This window comes from Magallana gigas, chromosome 2 (genome assembly GCF_963853765.1).
Source record: "Magallana gigas chromosome 2, xbMagGiga1.1, whole genome shotgun sequence".
Taxonomy (NCBI): Eukaryota; Metazoa; Mollusca; class Bivalvia; order Ostreida; family Ostreidae; genus Magallana; species Magallana gigas.
Genome location: NC_088854.1, coordinates 36,241,397 through 36,263,649, shown reverse-complemented (window position 1 = coordinate 36,263,649; position 22,253 = coordinate 36,241,397). Strand labels below are relative to the sequence as shown.

Genomic DNA, 22,253 nt, shown 5'->3' with positions numbered 1-22,253 from the left:
AAATTAAAGAAAGTGCACAAGAAAAAAATGTTACTTAATAAATTCTAAAAGCCTGAAACTTAATATTGAGGTCTGTAACCATTTTGTTTATTTACATCAATTTAAAACCATCAGTGAAAGGTTTATGGAGGTAATTCATTTTTCTCTAGCATGCATCTGTTCTCTGACATAGGTACGCCACATTGCTGTTGGTGGCTCTTGGTGGCTAGGTCTGAATGTTTTACAGAATTTTACACTCCGTTTCAGGTAAAAATATATTTGCAACCCCTGTGTTTTGTATTGGATTAGCACTGGCTCATTCCACATGCCCTGTAAGTTTTGGCATCCTTTCCCGTTCGTGGTAAAGCATATCCAAAATCCGGATTCACAGATTCAACTTTTACATCGACTTCCACTTCAACTAATATGGCTGCACCCATGTTGTTCAACAACAAAACAGTTTCGTCAATTCATGCAGGCACTAGGATTGAATGACATTGTCAATTCAATAAGACAGATGTCTTCGTTAGTCAAGTCCAGCATGAAATGAAAATCTTCAGAGAAAGAGTCTTCAAAAAAGCATTCCAAGCAAGATGAAAATGAAGATACTTCAGAGAATCGACATGAAGCGTCTGGTATTGGACTTGCACACAGTATCAGAGGATGCACTGTTTCTACTATAACATTCCTCCTTCTAGTGATAATCTGAAACATTAATTACTGTAGACTACAAGGACCTCTGCACAAAAAAACTGAAAGATAGCAGGTGAGTTATTTTGCGTCTGAACTTAACTTAAGTTTGCAAAGACATTTCAGAAACACCTAGAGCTACAAGTAAAATGCTTAAACCTTATACCAGAGAAAGACATTTTCATACAAATTCTTTTTGAAAAAATAATTCCTTTCAGACCTCTAGGAAACAGACTTTCAACAGCAATTCATATTCAAAAAACTACCAGGGATACAAATGGAATTCAAGTCATCAAAATTCAGCCAACAAAATTCAGAATAAAAAGAACAATTAACAAACCCCAATAATTGCAGGAACACCTCAAAACCATAAATTTTTTTGGAATTCATTGACAACAGACACAAACATTCTCAGCATCATTCAGAGCTAAGCCATCAAAATTTAATTCCTTGGGTCTCAGGCACGCGCGCATCTCATTTAACATTGCCAATTTTATCATTAAATGAATAAAAACAAATTTCAATAGTGCGCTTCCTTATTCCAGAAAAAAAAATTCCAGATTTAGGACCACATTTAAGATACTAGTACTCGATCAAGTCAGTAAAATGCTTGACTAAATAAAGAACATAATTGCAAACATTGCGATGATTAAGATTTAATAATAACAATTGCAAATGGCCATGGAATCTTATTACGAGATGGTGTGTTTAGTTTTGATCTCAACAGCAATGATTTTAGTTTTGGTATATGAAGAAGAACTTCGTTTAACCTCAAATGCATATCGGAGGAGATTTTGAACAACACTAAACATCCCATTATGCTTAAACACATATGGCTTTTTCAAGCCTTGTAGTTGAGATGTTTCTTGAAGAACATGATGACTAAATGAAACAAATAAGTCATCATGTTCTTGAAGAACATGATGACTTATTTGTTTCGTTTAGTTTGAGCTATTAAATCCGATACATTCTTTACAAGGTAACTATTTATTTGCTTTAAACCATCACTTTTTCTGGATTTGAATAAGAATTGCACATTGTTAAAATAAAAAATAAAAATACCGCATCATTTTTTAACTAAATAAAAAGAAAAAAATATCACCGCCTGACCGCATCTTTTTTTGAAAATGTTGGCCTGAGAACCAAGAGATTAATTTTTTAAGGCCTTATCAACTAGAGTTTACAATGAAACCATATCATTACACCAGGATAACTTTAATTCCCAAAAATATGGAAACAGCAAATTTAAAGTAATCCAAGACAAAATCAATTCTTTACTGGAAAAACAAGCAATTACACCTGTTCAGTCTCACCAAAAGGAGTTTATAAATATATATATATATATCAACAATTTTTATACTTTTCAAAAATGTGATGGAATGCACCAAATAATCAATTTAAAACCACTAAACAGATTTCAGAGACAATTCATTTCAAGATGGAAACTTTGCAGACAGCCCTTAATTTAGTAAAAGGAGAAATTTCAATCAGTGTGGATCTGAAAGACACTTACTTCATTATACCAATACACCGTTTTAACCGAAATTATCTGAGATTCATCTGGAGGAATAAAAACCTGCCATTTGGTCTCAAATCCTCGGAATTTCACCAAATGTACCAAACCCAAATGTCATTCCTCAGAACACAGGGTCATCAAGGAGTGATTTACATAAACGAAAGCCAAATTGCTGCTGGTGACTGGGTCAATGTTTATGCAGAGTTGTAAGAATTAAAAGAAAATTATGCTTGGATGTGAAGCAAAATTTTGTACTGACTTTGGACGACTAATATATGAGTTGTGCAAAACCTGGATACACGAGACAATCACTTTCCAGATGAACATGTATATGCATGTATGATTTGTAACAGTCAGTGTTCATACATCATGAATTAGCCCTATAATTAGCACCCAAGGTGCCTAGAAAATTGCAAAAAGGAGGCCATTAAAGCCCCTGAAACTTATCCGAGACTTCTTCGACAAGTAGCCCCGTTTTTATTGTTTGACATTTGCAAACATTAATTCATAAATTTGGGGGGGGTTTGTAACTATAGATTTTCTAACTATACAAGCTAGAACATATCATTAATGTAATAAGGCCAAGTGAAAATTTACAAGTTTTCAAGGTAAAAATAAAATTTTGTACAGACAATGTATGACCAACAGCAACAGTTTACTACCAGAGTGTCTCAAGTGACCTTTAAAATCAAAGTACTGAAGTACTGAAAGCCGGGCTCTTTTGGTGTGTCTTTATGGATATTGTGTAGTAAAGCTGAAAATCTCTCTCTCTCTCTCTCGCTCTCTCTCTCTCTCATGCTTTTAATGTTGGTAAAGCATCAGAGAGCGACCAAATTTTGCAAGCGGCTAGAAACAAAAGTATGTCTGTCTAGTAGAAAAAAGTTCAACAGTTGCTGCCTTGAATTTTGCAACAAGCGTTATATATTCAATCCCCATTTCTTCAACGCGCAGCAAAGTAGTTCATAACAATTCATGCGCATTATATGGGTCCAAAATGCATAGTCTTGTTTTTAAAGCACGTTATTAATAAGAATACTAACAAGAGGCCCATGGGCCACATCGCTCACCTGAGGAACAACAGGTATGATAAAGTCAGCTTAATGGAGTCATAATACAATCTGGACAATGTACATTAATACATTGTAGATCCTGTATAAATAAAATCCATTTTTCCCCCTTGGAACTCGGATAGCCCTGATTGCTGCCAATATTAACAAGAGCAGACTTTAATCACCGCTCCTGCACATATATAGGGACGCAACGTTACGCAGGCAGGGATGACCGCACACCTACGCAACTCAACAGGTACCAACGTTAACGCAAGCAGAGATAACGCAAGCAGGGAAGACCGCACACTTGCGCCAACAGCTCAACCTAACGCAGGCGCCGCAATCACCACCAATACAAGCAGGTATGACCGCACACTTGTATTAATGCGATACGGGGCAGAAATGACCACACATTCTGTATCGTTGGTTAGAAAAACACGAAGATTAGATAGACCAGGGACGTTAACCCCCTCAATCTCTCCGTACATGTTCAAGTTTAACCCCAAACAGTCGCTCGGTACAAACCAATAGACACTGTCCCTATATATGTGCCGGCCTAAAATAATTCATAGTATCTAAAAATTGGAAATCAAAAATAAACAAACTAATCCAGCCTAACCCAAAACTACTTATGCAAAACAACTTATATACATTGAATATTTATTATTGTATAAAAATAATCATCACAATAATTGGTTAACAGTGGATGCATTAATTAAAATAATCAAGAATCAATAAATCAAGGGCAATAACCCAAAACAGTAATACAAAAAGATTCTAATGAAAAAATAGCTGCCTGCTTCAATTTTATAGTCATATCACATGTTGAGTATTGCAGTTCTCAAAAAGATCCTTTACAATTGTTTATATATGGGATATTTTGCTACATCAAACTCTGAACCTTCTTGTGAGGCCGAAGAATTGTCCTGGAGCCAAAGTCTTAACAATTATAAAGAATCATCTTGCTGATTAGTTTCTGAGAAGAAGATTTTTAAAGATTTACTCTTCATTCCTATGTAAAACTTTAACACCCCCCCCCCCTATGTGGCGTCACCCTACCCCCAGGGGTCATGATTTTCACAACTTTGAATCTACACTACCTGAAGATACTTCCCACAAGTTTCAGCTTTCCTGGCTGATTAGTTTCTGAGAAGAAGATTTTTAAAGATTTACTCTATATATTCCTATGTAAAATTTTAACACCCCCCCCCCCAATGTGGCCTCACCCTACCCCTAGGGATCATGATTTTCACAACTTTGAATCTACACTACCTGAGGATGCTTCCACACAAGTTTCAGCTTTCCTGGCTGATTAGTTTCTGAGAAGAAGATTTTTAAAGATTTACTCTATATATTCCTATGTAAAACTTCGACACTCCATTGTGGCCCCAACCTAACCCCAGGGGTCATGATTTTCACAACTTTGAATCTACACTACCTGAGGATGCTTCCACACAAGTTTCAGCTTTCCTGGCTGATTAGTTTCTGAGAAGAAGATTTTTAAAGATTTACTCTATATATTCCTATGTAAAACTTTGACCCCCCATTGTGGCCCCAACCTAACCCCAGGGGTCATGATTTTCACAACTTTGAATCTACACTACCTGAGGATGCTTCCACACAAGTTTCAGCTTTCCTGGCTGTTTAGTTTCTGAGAAGAAGATTTTTAAAGATTTACTCTATATATTCCTATGTAAAACTTTGACCCCCCATTGTGGCCCCAACCTAACCCAAGGGGTCATGATTTTCACAACTTTGAATCTACACTACCTGAAGATACTTCCCACAAGTTTCAGCTTTCCTGGCTGATTAGTTTCTGAGAAGAAGATTTTTAAAGATTTACTCTATATATTCCTATGTAAAATTTTAACACCCCCCCCCCAATGTGGCCTCACCCTACCCCTAGGGATCATGATTTTCACAACTTTGAATCTACACTACCTGAGGATGCTTCCACACAAGTTTCAGCTTTCCTGGCTGTTTAGTTTCTGAGAAGAAGATTTTTAAAGATTTACTCTATATATTCCTATGTAAAACTTCGACCCCCCATTGTGGCCCCACCCTACCCCCAGGGGTCATGATTTTCACAACTTTGAATCTACACTACCTGAGGATGCTTCCACACAAGTTTCAGCTTTCCTGGCTGTTTAGTTTCTGAGAAGAAGATTTTTAAAGATTTACTCTATATATTCCTATGTAAAACTTTGACCCCCCATTGTGGCCCCACCCTACCCCCGGGGGTCATGAATTTCACAACTTTGAATCTACACTACCTGAGGATGCTTCCACACAAGTTTCAGCTTTCCTGGCTTTCTGGTTCTTGAGAAGAAGATTTTTGAAAATTTCTCGAAATTTTTCATTAATTTCTAATTATCTCCCCTTGAAAACGGGTGTGACCCTTAATGTTCACAACTTTGAATCCCCTTTGCCTAAGGATGATTTGTGCCAAGTTTGGTTGAAATTGGCCTAGTAGTTCTTGACAAGATGTTGAAAATGTGAAAAGTTTACGGACAGACGGACGGACGGACAGACGGACGGACAGACGGACAGACGGACGACAGACAAAATGTGATCAGAATAGCTCACTTGAGCTTTCAGCTCAGGTGAGCTAAAAAAGATAGACAATTCTCTTGAATTTAAAAAAACAAAAACAAAATGTTAGCACTTTTGACAAAGCGTGGCTCTTTGTGTAACTATTTGGTATAGTGCAAGCTTTTACTTTGACGCTGTTTGGTTTTTTGTTTACTTTTGAAGTTGTGCTATTTATAGTAACATTGGCGATTTGCCTGCCTAGAGTCAGGACTCTGCTTACAGCAGAGCCCTGCTAAAAATGTACCATGCGCAGTGAATTTCATTATTTAAATAGAGGACTGTTTGGACATAATAACTATGTATTTAGCTTATCTCAAAAAGTGAAAGTACAGAAGAAAATTATTTAAAATTTAAATAATTTTCACTATGTTGCCATATTGGCCCTACCCCAAGGCCCTGAACCCCTGGTCATTAATTTTACAAATTAGGTGGAGTGCTTTAACGACATCATAACTATGCATGCATTCAGTTTTTCTCTAATGTATGTGGGAGTAGAGACAAAGATTTTTAAAGATTTAATACATTTTCAATAGGACCTGAACCCCTGACCCAATAGCCATAAAATTTCACAATTTTCAGTAGAGAGCTTTATGAATAACATAACCATTCATTAAACTTTTGGAACATTTGGTTTTTTTTGTAAACATTTCGACATCTGCACATGTGGCCCCGCCCAAGAGGCCCAAGGGGTAATAAATGGTCAATAATCCGCAAGAATCATGCATCCAAGAAACAATTTTATTTAAATTCCTCTCGTCATAAAGTCCTTCAAATAATCAAAGTACTGAAGTGCAGAAAGCCGGGCTGTTTTTGCGTGTCTTTATGCATATTGTGTAGTAAAGACTGAAGATCTCTCTCTCTCCCTCATGCTTTTAATGTCGGCAAAGTGTCAGATAGCGACCAAATTTTATGAGCGGCTATTAACAAAAATATGTCTGTCTAGTAGAAAAAAGTTCAACAGTTGCTGCCTTGAATTTTGCAACAAGCGTTATATATTCAATCCCCATTTCTTCAATGCGCAGCAAAGTAGTTCATGGAAATCCATGCGCATTGTATGTGTCCAAAATGCATAGTCTTGTTTTTAAAACACGTTATTAATAAAAAAAACTAAAACAGATAGAGAATTCTCTCAAAATAAAAAAAGAAAGAAACAAAATGCCAACACTTTTGACAAAACTTGACTCTTTGTGTAACTATTTGGTATAGCGGAAGCTTTTACTTTGACGCTGTTTGGTTTTTTGTTTACTTTTGAAGTTGTGCTATTTATTGTAACATTGGCGATTTGCCTGCCTACAGCCAGGACTCTGCTTTCAGCAGAGCCCGGCTAAAAAATGGTAACAGTCACACACAGCAAACATTTAGCATTAAGCATATGTAAATACTGGTACACAAGAATACCCAAAAAGTTAGAATCTATAAATAATATGTGATAAGACTTTCATTTTGACATCATAAACAGTACCGGTACATTTTCCTGTATTTTTTTAAAACTTAGCAGAAGACACCTAATTTTAAGAAGTTTATTGAATAGAAAACTATGCCTGCAGCAGTCTCCCACAATGAAATTCACATTACACATTTAACTTATCATCTGATATCACATAAAATATATCAATTTCATTGTGGTTGACGGATGCTGACAAAATGCATCATATCATTTGATTTGAGAATTTTATGTGGCTAAATCCCCTGTGTACATCATTACCTTTCATTGTGGAAGAGCTGGAGTCCTCTAACAAACAGGAAAGCAATTTTCCTAAATTGATTGTATTTTTCATGCCAGTTCTATAAAAAAAATTAAAAACAGTAACTACAACATCATCTATTTAAACATATTTTTACTGAATAAATTTAATAAGGATTGGGGGTCTCCCACATAGCGGGGCCCTAACAAGCAGTATCAGAAAGAAATACCTGGGTATTTTTTTCCAGTACATCACCATCAGAAACTTGATGCTGAACTTTCAACCAGTTTATTGCAGCTTTTTTAACTTCTTCAGCTCTTAGACAAAAACACAAAAAATGACTTAGGTATATATCTAGTTAAAAAATATCAGATACATTTCAACAAGAGGTTCTGGGGCCTGATCACTCCTTGCAAAAACTAAACATAGCTCAATATGAGCTTTATTACATCTTGACATAAGCAAAACAAAAATATACATGTATATTGCAGGTGTGGAAGCCTCCACTCTTCTGTTGAAATTTGACCTGAACTAGACATTATTAAGATCATAAAAATCTAACAAGAGGCCCATGGGCCACATCGCTCACCTGAGGAACAATAGGTATGATAAAATCAGCTTAATGGAGTCATAATACAAACTATCTGGACAATGTACAATAATACATGTAGATCCTGTATAAATAAAATCCATTTTCCTCTGGATATTCTTATGTTTATAATCATTAGTCCCTTTTCTAACAGGATGATTTTATAGTCATATCATATTTTGAGTATTGCAGTTCTCAAAAAAATCCTTAACAATAGTTTATATATGGGATATAAACGTACATCAACCTCTGAACCTTCTCGTGAGGCCAAAGAATTGTCCTGGGGCCAAAGTCTGAACAATTAAAAAGAATCATCTGGCTGATTAGTTTCTGAGAAGATTTTTAAAGATTTACCCTATATATTCCTTTGTTAAGCTTTGACCCCCCCCCCCCATTGTGGCCCCACCCTACCCCTGGGGATCATGATTTTCACAACTTTGAATCTACACTACCTGAGGATGCTTTCACACAAGTTTCAGCTTTCCTGACTGATTAGTTTCTGAGAAGAAGATTTTTAAAGAGTTACTCTGTTTATTCCTATGTAAAACATCGACCTCCCATTGTGGCCCAAACCTACCCCCAGGGTTATGATTTTCACAAATTTGAATCTACACTACCTGAGGATGCTTCCACACAAGTTTCAGCTTTCCTGGCTGATTAGTTTCTGAGAAAAAGATTTTTAAAGATTTACTCTATATAATCATATGTTAAACTTCGACCCCCATTGTGGCCCCACCCTGCCCCCCGGGGGTCATGATTTTCACAATTTTGAATCTACACTACCTGAGGATGCTTCTACACAAGTGTCAGCTTTCCTGGCCGATTAGTTTCTGAGAAAAAGATTTTTAAAGATTAACTCTATATATATTCCTATGTTAAACTTTGATCTCCCATTGTGGCCCCACCCTACCCCCGGGGGTCATGATTTTCACAAACTTGAATCTACATTACCTGATGATGCTTTCACACAAGTTTTAGCTTTCCTGGCTGATAAGTTTCTGAGAAGAAGATTTTTAAAGATTTACTCTATAAATTCATTTGTTAAACTTCGACCCCCCCTTTGTGGCCCCACCCTCAGGCGAGCTAAAAAGGTTAAGTTTACAATACAATAAGTTGTTAAAGTTGGTTTCTGGAAGAACAGACTTTGAAAATTTTCTTAATAAATATTGACAAATTTTTTACTGTTTTAATCTTTAGTTTTTAAGATCTGTGTACAAACATAGAATTGTGAACAAATCTCTTTATCTTGCTTATAATTCGAAGCTTAACACTTAAATATGGTTAGTAAATAGAAATTGTAAACAATTAAACACAAGAAACATGCACTACATATATAACAAATAAAGAACACAATTTATTTTTTCGAAATGAATCATATATATACATGTATATACCTACATATTTCCGTTAGCGATATCAAACTCTATTCAAACTGAATAAACTCGAGAAAATGCCGAGCATCTCAACAAAACCTATTGCATTAATCTATCATTACGCAAAAGATAATGCCGAATTACTGATAGAATGAATTGTATTTCAGTAGGCACCTACCCCTACCTCAGATTTTGCTTAATTTGCGCAGGTAAACAGTTAACTGTTTGATTTACCGAAGTCTCTGTTTGATTTAATACGTAAAAATCACGAAATACAGACGATAGTTTCCAGGTTACAAAGCATAAATAATGAAAACGAAACGAAAATCAGAACAAGCGAACACCAACGTCATGTGTGAAAACTGTGAACGCATTGAAATACTTAGCCTCAATTTACTTCACAAAATCGGCACCAATATATTTTGCATGTTTCAAAATTTCCCTTCATACGCGAACTGTTGCACAACAAGCAAATTCATCATAGTCATATCGACCCTTTTTCGTATAATGTCATGGCTGCTTTAAACAAAGAACCTCGTTTTAGAAGTATGGAATACGAGTCTAGGTAAAATGGGTATGCAAACCCGGTCCGTGGCAAAAAAAAGGCCGCGGCAGATCGGCAAACGTCAATTCCAAATACGCATTATTTTGCAGCAATATTTACAGCGAATACAAATATACTAGTCCATCAAATATCCTGAAATTTTAATGAGATTGGCAGATTAATAACTGCCAATCTTTTGTTTTGCCCTGGCCAAGTCTTGCCTACCCATTTTACCGGATGCCGAGCCCGAAGCTATTAAACTGATTGAAACACGCCTTTCCTTTATTATTATTTTCGTAATAAGTCAGATTTGAAACAGAATTACCCCTTAATTTTTGCAATTTATATTTTCCTTCCCATAAGGATAATATATGCTAAACTACGTTGAATTTGCCTCGGTAGTTCTTGAGAAGAAGATTTTTAAAAATGCACCCCCCTTTTTCTACAATTTCAAGGTTTTCTCCGCTTTGAAAACAGATCGGACTTTTATTTCTGCAATTTATATTCGCCCTCCCATAAAGATGCTTTGTGCCAAATTTGGTTGAAATTGGATAAGCGGTTTTAGAGAAGAAGTTCAAAATGTAAAAAGTTTACAGACGGACAGACGGACGGACGGACGGACGACAGACAAAATGTGATCAGAATAGCTCACTTGAGCTTTCAGCTCAGGTGAGCTAAAAAGGATACCTTTTTGAGTTAAAACAACACTTGAAACAAGATGCACTCCCAAATCTCTCTCCCCCACTCACTCCCATCTCCACCCCCTCTTCTCTCTCTCTTAAAAACAAATACACACTGATAAGGACAAAATGAATTGTGGCAAAAATAACCCAGTATACAAAGCATATATTTTACAAAATCTTTAAACCTTTACATGTAAGTGGTATATCAGATTAATGAAATTCATCATCATTATATTTGTGTACCTTTTATCCCCATCAACTGGACAGTAAGAAAATTGCTCATGTAAAAATTGATCTATGACTCTTGCTGGTGCAGTACAACACCTGAGGTACACAACTGGATATAACAGGCGAGGGTCTTCACGAGGGACTTTTTGAGCAAGGCTCAAAAAAATTTGATCCATGTGTTTCAGCTCCTTCTCGATAGCCTGTTAATAATGATGAGAAAAACAAATTTTTAAAAAATCTACAAGATTACCTTATAGCTAGAGTCTTCAATTTAACCATAAGAATATTACAATTCAACAAAAGCTCAGAAAAATGGCACACAGATACAGCAAGTCTCATTCTCATGTCTAGCTAATAAATTGATTAAAAACCCTGGAACAATGAATAAATCAAAAAAGAGATGTTTGTGAAACACTAATGCCCGCCTCCCTTGGAAACATCCACACAAAAAAAGAACGTAAATTGCAAATAACTGGAATTTTTCTAAGTCCAAGGGGTATAACTCTGTCGAAAATTGCTCTATCATACCCAAAATCAAACTTGACCTAAATATTATTTAGATTTAAACCTGTATACCAAATATCATATCAATATGTGCATTCTCTGTGAAGAAAATGAACGAAAATTGCAAATAACTTTTTCTATGTCCAAGAGCCATAACTCTGTTGAAAAATGCTCGATCCTACCTATTATCGAACTTGACCTAGATATTATCATGATAAACCTGTAAACCAAATTTTATCTCAATATGTTCATCCTCTGCGAAGAAAATGAACGGAAACTGTTGGTGGACCGACCGACAGACAGAAGCAAAGCAATATGCCCTCTCTTCTTCGAAGGGGGGCATAAAAATATCAAACGCTTAATTTAAATTTCTCCCTGCTACGACAGCTGGCATTGAACTTTTATCTATGTTGTCACACCATCCATTCTGGTTTGTTAATTTTGTCAACATAGTAGCATCAGTATTAGCAATTCATGATATTCGCTCTAAATGACAAGTTCTGGAAAATTTAAAACAATATTGATCGAGACCATTCAAATTTACCTTTGACTCTCCACTTAATTACAAACCAACATAAAACGGAGCATGTCTGTTGAAGGTTAGTGTCGGAAAAATATCCGCGCATTGCTGTCAATAGATGCCAAATATTGTCGAAAATGTGTGCCGTCATTTTGACATGGTAATTCCAACTTTAGAGAATGTATCTTAAACATCCTAATTACATACATAACATACTTATTCAGTTAGCAATGAACCTGACATGGAATAAAAATTTACTTGGCCATTTTACAACATTGAATGATGGCAGATTAACAGCTGTCATTTATTTAATAAAAACGCATTTACAAGTATTTATTCTTTAGATTGACATGTTTTAAGTTAAGTAACAGAAAGGCATAAACCAGCATTTTATTCAGAGCACTGTGTACATTGTATCTGTAAACAAAACTGTAATAGATGGTGTGAAGTCAAAATAATTATTTTTGTTGGTTTTTAATACAAAAAGAGTTCTATATCATGTCAGCCTCCATATTATTTTTCTAACTTTAAACGTGCATTAAAGCTTAATTATGTAGTTTATTTTCAAAACAGCATTAACCACTTTATTAATATAAATATGTTTTTGACTTTCCTTCCCCTTTAAAAAGAACCTGCTCCAATAATCTTAAACGGGCATGCATGGTCATGATTTTGGTTAAAAATTATTTTTTTGATTTTAATGTTAACAAAGCTTCAGGAGAGCATTTCAAATAGGCAACCAAAATTTGAGTGTCATTCGTTGAGTTATAATGAGTTACAGAGCTGAAACAATTCTTTGCTGCGTAAATAAAGCTTCAATTTGTTTACATATTGAATGTTGAAGTGAAACTTCCAGTTTTATACCAGCCTAATATGAATGTGTTAAACGTTAGGAGCTGTTATTTATGCTTAAAATAAATAAGAAGATAAACAAATCTTTTTTTACTTGTATTGACCCTATGTAAACTAAAGCAGGGCACAAGCCTTGTTTACATGACAAAGAATTGTGAGCCCTTTATATTGCTTATAACTCTACAACTGACTATCAAATTCCATTTGATTATTAGATATGCATTCCTAAAGCATTGTAAATGTATATATAATAAAAGCAGAAAAATATAATTTGACCAAAATCGTGATCATGCCCCTTTAACCTCTTCAAGCATCGAAACCTATAGCTTAGATTCAGCACACAAGCATGTCAAGTGCAGAAGTATCATAAGTTATACCATATTACATGCAAATTTAGTCAAGTTAGGACCAGCAATAACTTAGATATGGCCATCAAAGAGCGCCTGCTTCAAAAACTTTAACTTGCTGTTTGATCTTCATCTGAAATTCATGACTTAGATTCATCATCCAAGTCTTTTAAGTTCATAAGTTTGCCCAGATGAAACATTCATGCAAGTTTTGTGAAGACTTGAATACAGGACCTGCTTCAGAAACTAGAACTTGTCAGCAGGCCGCCAACTGCAATGCCGGGGTATAGCATAAGTTTCTGATGACTTTTTCACTGAGATAAAAACAGGACTGCATGACTGACTGATCAAAAACATTATAACCCTCACAACTTGTTATGTACTAGCCTTAGGGTATAGTTATAGCCCTTAGGCCACATAAAATAATATTTAGACTCTCGAGCTCATCCTAACGTGCATAAAATATAGGGCGGATGGGCGGATTTTATATATTATTTTTTAAAAACACCTTTTTCACAGTTCATGTTCTAGAAATAATAACTGCTCTATATTCTTTTAATTTGTTAACTCTAATATGAGTACAAAAACCCACATTTAATCTTTTAATTCCATTTTATTTTAACTTTGTTATTAATGCGTGAACTTATAATCACAAACATGACTAGAATCGGTAATCCACATGCTTAGGCAGCCATTAAATGTTTTGAAATTGAATACAGAGCCCGATTTTTTTTCCCCAACAATTTTTTTTTTCAAAATAAAATTAAATGCATCGGGGCACGCAATTTTCAGAGGGGCAGTTGAGGATGAGAATCTAAAAATTAATTTTATGTGGCCTTAATTAGCAAGAGAGAAATGTTTGAATTACCTGACATACTGAAGGAATCAGCAAGGGATCATTAAATCTCAAATTATCATCTGACAGAGGTAAATGCCATAATTTTGGAGATTATACAGATGAGAAAAAAACATACCAATTTTAGAATAGTCTCTGGTCCTTTCATTAAGTAATTTTCAAGTTTTAATACAAGTGACAACTGCTTCCTGGTTTCCTCAACAAGCATCTCTGCATGCTGAACTGGAAGGTTTGATTTGATTACAATGGGAGTTTGTGTGCTTGCTGTTTGACTAGAAGGATCTAAAATACAATGTTAAATCATCAAATAAACAAAATGTAAAATTATTAATATCTGATTTAGTTTGTGGTGTCCCTGACAAAAAACAAAAAATATTCTATTTACCAGTAAATCACCACTCATACATTGAGACTAGAAACTTATATCTGAAACCTGTTCAGGAGAATGGTGCTTGTGAGCACTCTCAAACATTTGTGCTTTAAGAGATAAAAAATCCTGAGGAGGACTGGTTGTTGTCTGCTTTGTTGAACAGGCCCTTTGCCATATATATTGTACTGATTTTTGGCCATTTTATTGAAACATATAAGACATAAGCATAACTAACATATCAATATGTTCTCAGCATCATCATATGAATCAATATAACAATCACATAAGAATAAAACAACACATTAAGTACGCATTCTGAAAGTATTGCATAAGCAATACATGTTCCCTACCTGGACCTCCCAATTCCAACAAGATTGTCATTTTATATGCTAAATAGGTCTAGAGAAAAGAACAGAGTTGTATATTTAGAATATCACACTGTTGATTTGATCTCGGCCTTGGTCTCAGAACGAGCAGTTGGTATCAATCCAAGCTCGAGGGGCGCGGGCTGATAGCATCCGAGGACTGATACTAGGGATGAGATCAAATCAACAGTGTGATGTTGTTTATATCATATACATGTATCTTAAATCAAAGATTTTATTCAAATCAAATTCCAAATAAAGAACACAATTCATCCTAAAGAAGCTATAGATTTTTTTTCGGATTTACAAAACTCATTTGTTTCTATTCCTTTTTATATGTATTCAGAACTGAAAGAGTTGTCAGACTTTGTTGATAAACCGTCGTTGTTTGTTTTTCAGCAGAGAGGGTATGCCCTCTGAGATGAAGCACTATCTCCTAGATTTCAAAATTGAGAGAGTAACTTCCATTCTATTCAACTTTGTAATGAGTCAAATTTTTCCATTGGGATATTGAAAGTTTACTGTCAGATTCCATTTATAAAAATCAAGTCTGTCAGCGAGTTGTGTGAGAACATTCATAAGCGCGTCCATTCCTTTAACCATTTAATAATTACTATTTAAACTCTTGTTTTCTAAGATGTAGTTTCATGTTCCATTCTTGTCTATATTCCCCATAGTTTAAATGTTGATTGATATTAAATAAAGCGTGCTATTGTTCTAAATATATACACAACCGCTCTGTAGGTTACCTCCCCTTACTTAGATACATTTCAGTGTTTGGCACTATTTTTTAATCATTGTTTTTCAATTTTTAGCAATAAATGAAACAAGAGGCCCATGGGGCCACTTCGCTCACCTGATCGAGCAACAATGACTTTTAAATCGGCGGTAAAAAAATATCGGCCATATGGCCCCTTGGTAGCAAAACGAATGAAAATATTGTAAAGTATTGAAATTTTACACTTATTTTTGCATATACAGGTAACTCTCGATGGCTCGAACTTCGTTCGCTCGAAGTTCTTGATCGCTCGAAGTGAGCCTAGGGTCCCGATTTTTTTCCCTATATAACTAAGCAAATTTACTCTTGATTTCTCGAACTCTTGATCTCTCGAAACCCTTGATCCCTCGAAGTCAAACTGCAGTCCCGTTATTCATAATCTATAGTTTTTTACTCTCGATACCTCGAAGTGGCTGTGTATATCCAAGTGTTACCTAATTAACACCTACTTAGTCATTTAAATGGCTCCAGGCGTTAGACGGGTGACCCGTGTCACGGGTTGTTTATTCAGGCGACACTTGTCCTGCAAGGTGATAATTGTTTGATGATTGGCCATATCTATACCTAATCTATAATTTACACGAACCGTTATGCAATAATTTGGAGACGCAGTGAAAATGAGAAATTAATTGAGACGAAAAGATAATTTTGAGCCGTGGAATTTTGGAATTATAAACCTGTAGAAATTATGCTTATCAGTACCATTGGCATTATAATGATTATTGCTGAACAAGTTCTTACAGCCTGTGAAAGACTCGTACAATGGGAACAATGGGTGATCATGGTGATATTCATTTATTTAACTTACGACATGTCGTCTCGCAGTAGAGTAGTACTAAGCAATCTGATCATAATATGATGCATAAAACAAATAATTGCAGTGTACCATGAATTAATTCAATATTTGTTTTTATTTAGTTTTCAAAATACGCAGGTCTGTATATTAAACTGAAAAGAAAACGTTGTGTAAGCACGTGCGTAAGGTTAGCACTAAATAAATGGCTTAATCATAACATCCGATAAGACTTATTTAAAAAACCGTCAGTCAACCCGGAAAATTCCGAACTCTTGAAAACTCGAACTCTTGATACCTCGAAGTTTTTCCTAGGTCCCATGGACTTCGAGCTTTCGAGAGTTACCTGTATGTAATATTTGACATAGTGCCTTTACGCAATACTATTTTTACCAGGAATAAGAAAATCCTACGCAAGATATAAAACTAAACATTTGGTAGGGGTACACTGTTAACTTCAAATTCCCTATATTTTCGTCCCCCCCCCCCCCCCTTCCCCCACTTTATAAAGAGATCAAAATATTTGAGAGAATATCGGTACATTTTTTCCTCAACTACTTACTAGTTATTGTATTAAAAAAAAAAATATCATAATACAGAGGGTTCTGGTTAATCTGATAGTCAATTTGTCAGAGAAAAATTATCAGATTAACCGATTTAGTGTTTTGTGGTCTTTAATTTTGGTATAGAATAAAATACAACTTGTTTCAATTCATAATTTATCAACAAAAAGATATATTCTGTTTGTCAATAGTTTCCCTCTAATTCTTACTAACTTACTTACTTACTTACTTAGTCAGAAGACAAATTGGATAGGACCTGAAGGAAATGAAAATCGATCAGGATAAAAGCATGTGACAAACGAGCAAAATGTTGTGTGCGATAATCGTTTCATGTAAACCGTTCAGCATTTTGTGTGAACTGTTTAGCGAGCATGCAGCTCTTCGGAGCGGGGGTATAAAAATGTAAAAAGTATCAAAAAGTTTATAGACAGATGGACAGACAGATGGATGGATAGATAACGAACAACAGGTGATCAGAAAAGCTCACTTGAACCTTTGGTTCAGGTGAGCTAAAAAGACCTTATCTTGAAAACTGCTTGAGGATTTGTCCATGAATAGGGGTACCTTATTTGCAACATTATACCCAAAAAGTTTAACAGGTGGTATTTTTCAAATAAATTATAAAAAATAAAAATCCACAAATATGCACAACTCTAATAAATGTTCAATGGATCTGCAAAGCAAAAAATTCCTATCTGGAAAACCATACTTGCCAACCTCAACATGTGAAAGTAAAAAATCTGGTCATAGCCCGTAACGACATATTTACCATGCATTTCATAGGTATATACAATAGAAATATGTGTTAAAACTTATGTGTAATATTTTATTTCAAAGAAGCATTATAACTAATAGTTGCTGACTTTGAATTTTGTAAAGTGATCTGACACAGAAAATGGTAGGTTGTGTTCAGCTAAAAAAAATGCAAAAAGAGTTTCTGCTACATTAACCTTGCTTTTGAACTCTGTAAACGATGGCATGAAAGTTGTGACTTGGAAGACTTTTGTATATTAAAAAGCATTTTATACATAACTTAGCGTTTTTGAATGTTTAGTCTGATCATTTTGGGCACAAAATCCAATATTCAAATGTGTGTTACATAGAACACAAGAGGCCTCGTTTTGTACTCAATTACTTTGTTTGATAGGTACAAAAATATCATTTTCTTTTTGTTGGTTTTGATTCCGCTGGCCCCGATGAAGACCTTTTCTTATTGGAAGCCTTCACACTTAATGATGTCACCTTCGGTTTGTCAAAACAACTCACGATAATTATAATACCTACTGTGTCTGTTATAGCCATCGGCATTGTTTACGTAAATCCAAGCTCAGCTTGGGGTCATAACTGGAAGTCAAATGCGCAATGTAATTTACAAACCAAATCGGGAGATTTTCGGGTTCGACAAAAATTGGGTGAAAAGCATGACCCGCTGGGTCATAAAAAATAATCGGGTGAATGGGTCGAAAAATCGGGTGTGACCCGACGAAATCGGGTCAGTTGGCAAGTATGTGAAAACTGTAGGAGAGTTATTTGGACAATAGGGGTACCCGTTTGGCAGCCACTCACCTGCCTGCCATTCTTACCATTTCAACAACTGGATTTTTTCTACAGAAAACCCAGTTAAAAAAGTAAAATTGTTAACAAATGTACAATGTAATGACAACGGACATTAATTAAGCAAACAATATGCTGCCACCCAGCAGAGTCACTCGTACTTGTAATTAAAGACAAACTCAATTACAAATTACTTTCAATTACTTTGAAAAATGTAATTAATTACACTCAATTACAAATACTTTTTTCAATTACCCCATCCCTGACACAAGTAGCATATGAAGTTTTAATAAAAATAGGAAAAGAAAATGATACTTTTGAGTACTGCTCTTTCTTGTTTCGCATCTCCATCCCCTCCTTCTTTATTTCTGGATTCTCCGGTGGGAGTAACTGGTTTTCTAGCCTGTGCTTCGTCCCAATCTAGCATCTCCTGAGCAAATTTTTTATTGTCCTGAACAACAAACTCTTTTAAATCTTCTGGAAGTTTTTCTATATAAGACTGTGGTGGAAAGTCTGTAGGGGGCTCTGTATCTAAAAATACAACAGAAAATAATTTAGTTCATACTGCATGAATCTAGACATTTGCTTTTTAAGGTGGTATGGGACACTTCCGTGTTGTGACGCATTCTTAATAAAAATAAACAATAAAACGAAGTGTATTATTTCAGTAGTTTCTTTCCTAATATTGTCGCCTTACAGTGTAGGGCAGTTGGTTAGAGGGTTTACTATGGATCTGTTTGTCATAAGTTGAAATCCCGCTGGGGTTTCACATTTTTTATCTCTCCAATTTTTTTCAAAAGCTATTTTTGGTTAAACATTGTAAAACTTGAAAATTCTGAATTAGTGAAAGTATTTTATTTATAAATAAATGTACATTTATCCACATTATTATCAACAGATGTCCCATACCATCTTAAAATCAAAGTACTAACATGAGTTGATTTTATTATCATTTATTTGAAAATCAACAATATGTTATTTTGAATGGCAAGTAGTTTTCTAGCTGTTATTTAAATAATTTAGCACATTTTTTTCGACAAGAATTTTGAGCTTTTGACGGAAAACCCCACATGAATCATATTGTGTGATATTTAGAGAAAGAATTAACGCAATCAAACTCTATGATGCTTTATATATCAGTAAAGTAAAACTCGTTTAGTACGAACTTGAATATATAGCTAATTCTCGGATATAGCGAAGTATTTTTGAATCCCCAGTAAAATTCTTAACAAATCTAAGCAAAATTTTACGGTTGTAACAAATTTGGATATAACGAATTTACGGATATGGCGAACTCATTTTGAGTCCCGTAGAAGTGAATAATAATGACATTTAACACTTTTATAACGAATTTCCTTACAGTTAAAAAAAGTTTGGACTACCGTTTAACATAATAGTTTGAATGATTTATTTTCATAAATATTTTTCAATTCATAATCGGATTATCAAAAGTATCAAAGAAATGCATTTTTATTTTAAGCCTCAATTAACAAAAATTATAGTCTGGTGAAAGAAAACATGTATATAGTGAATTCGCTATAGTTATTATTATGAATTTGTTATACGGATATAACGAATTACGGATATAACGAAGTAAGTCCATTGGTCCCTATATAGCTATAACCAAGTTTTACTGTAATTGAAATATTTCTGGTAAAGTGTATCCAAGAATTTTTTAACAAACAAATAAGAATAAAGTATCATCTACGTCTGTACTGGTTCTATCTTTATATTGGATAGTGTGCCCTTGATTCCAAATGCTACCACTGTAGAAATGGCGCTTTGGTAATCAATGGCAGGGAAACAGTTATATTAAACTCTGGCTTAGAAATACACACAGCTACAAAAATATCTAAATTGTTCATACCATTTAAAATCTGACCATTTTCAAGGTATTTGTAAATAAGTTTCCTTGAAAAACAATGCGTTCAAATACATTATATCAAATTTTTCAGCATTTTCAAGTACTTAATCTTGTCGGCGGTGATGATTTTTGCTTAGGTTCAAACACTGTTTCTTTTCTATTTTGACAGAGTAACTGCATATGAACATTGATTTAAGGTAGTCCATCCATAACTAAGGTAAATTTAACAATTTTGATTGATCTATACTACATCAAATATGTATTTTAAAGTTATTATGAGGCCGACATAAACCAAACTCGAGAGTATGAATGTAGTCAATTAAATGAACTTTTTGCACTTAAAATTAAACTTTTAAAGAGTTGTCTGCCCTTTTGAAAATTTAAAAAAAGTCATTTTTTGAAAATATGTATGGTTAATTATGAATTATTTTAGCATATTCGAAGAAAGGGAAAGCATTTGCAACTTTTTACCAAGAGAAGTGTGAGAAAACTAGAAAACTGAGCAGTCAGGAAGGGCCCCGCTATGACAATTAATATACAGAAGTGAAAAAAACTTTGAATTTCATCCTCTTTATATTAACAATGATGAAAAATAAATGCCCGGCATAAGATGTAAAGATCTGCAATATAGAGGATCTCATGATTTGTAGTTGGATATGATTTTCATCCAACAATTAAAGTGTTAAACTGAAGGGTAAAAATATAAGGGTGCAGCTCATGGAATGAGAGTTTAATTTGATTACATTTATAAAAAAAATTTGAAAATTACAAGTAACAACTGTATTTTTAAAATTTCAAGATAATTCCTGAATGTCCAAAAACTCTAAATAGTAACCTTGTATCTGCATAAAACAGGGATAACCTCATCTCTTATAAAAAAAAAAACTAAATTAAATGTGTATTTAAAAAAGATTTAAACAGGTGTTTTATAAAATGCAAGCCTTCAGTGAATGCAAATACATTGTATCACCTAGGGTTGACCTCAACTTCAAAACAAACGTCAGTTGCAGACAAAGGTGTTCATTAATCTTCATATGACAGATAGAGATAAGCCTCTAAATTTTCTGCAGCAGGCAAGATAATTAATCCCAGGGGGTTAATTGTTCTGCTCTCTCATCCTTTTCTTCTAAATTTACAATAAGATTTCTTTTTTTTTTTTTTTAGAAATGACAGAATGGGGTTATTATCTGATTACCTGTTAAAATTAACAGCATTAAGGCAGAAAAAAATAAAATAAATAATTTAAAAATAAAAATAGTGAAAAAGGATATCTTAATATATATCTTGATTTTAGAATTCAATAAAATTGTCATAAATCATTGTGTACGGTATTTTAACCAAAATAAAGTATGAATATCATATCTTAAATCCATATTTCAAAGAATGTACACAATACTACACATCATTCAAAATTGACCTTAACTTCAAAACAAAGTTCATTTGCAGACACAGGCAGTGCAGTAATTAATTTCAATGTGACAGATAAAGATAAAGCTTAGGATTTTCTTCCTGTGGAAGGTTAATTAATCCCAAAGGACAAATATTGCACAGCCTTCCAAGTATACAATGGTAACATTCTCAGCAGTTATCTCTCTTTGCCCATTCATTCTTATGCATAGTTAAGGAATCTACCCACCACCCCAGCTCCAAACCAAAGGACATAGAGAACCAAACTTAGCATCAAAATATGTATTTCTGTCTACTGAACTACCATACCAAATTTGAACTTGATTGGGCAACCATACAAAAAGTTATTAGAAAAAACCCAGAAAATTTGTGGATGGAAGAGTGACAGACAGACAGACAGAAGGATGGACAGACAGAGTGATTACTATAGGGCACCCGCAAAAAAAAATGCATTTTTCCCATATACTTTAATGTTAACCTCAACATATGATAAATTTGTTAATATTCATTTTTTTTTTATTTCAAAGGTGAATTTTTATTATTTAATAAAAC

The 22,253-nt window shown here is 34.4% G+C and overlaps 1 protein-coding gene across 3 annotated transcripts in view; it reads right to left on the bottom strand.

Moving 5' to 3' along the window:
- The window catches only part of LOC105319293 (ubiquitin carboxyl-terminal hydrolase 25), a 196,348-nt gene that overhangs the window by 5,621 nt on the left and 168,474 nt on the right, over positions 1-22,253 (bottom strand). For all 3 annotated transcript variants that reach the window (XM_066076350.1, XM_034446363.2, XM_034446362.2), the window contains 5 exons: positions 18,746-18,961; positions 14,126-14,289; positions 10,944-11,128; positions 7,741-7,828; positions 7,532-7,611 (listed from right to left, as the gene is read on the bottom strand). In XM_066076350.1, the coding sequence (XP_065932422.1) occupies positions 7,532-7,611; positions 7,741-7,828; positions 10,944-11,128; positions 14,126-14,289; positions 18,746-18,961 (733 nt within the window). The remainder of the gene's footprint in view (positions 1-7,531; positions 7,612-7,740; positions 7,829-10,943; positions 11,129-14,125; positions 14,290-18,745; positions 18,962-22,253) is intronic.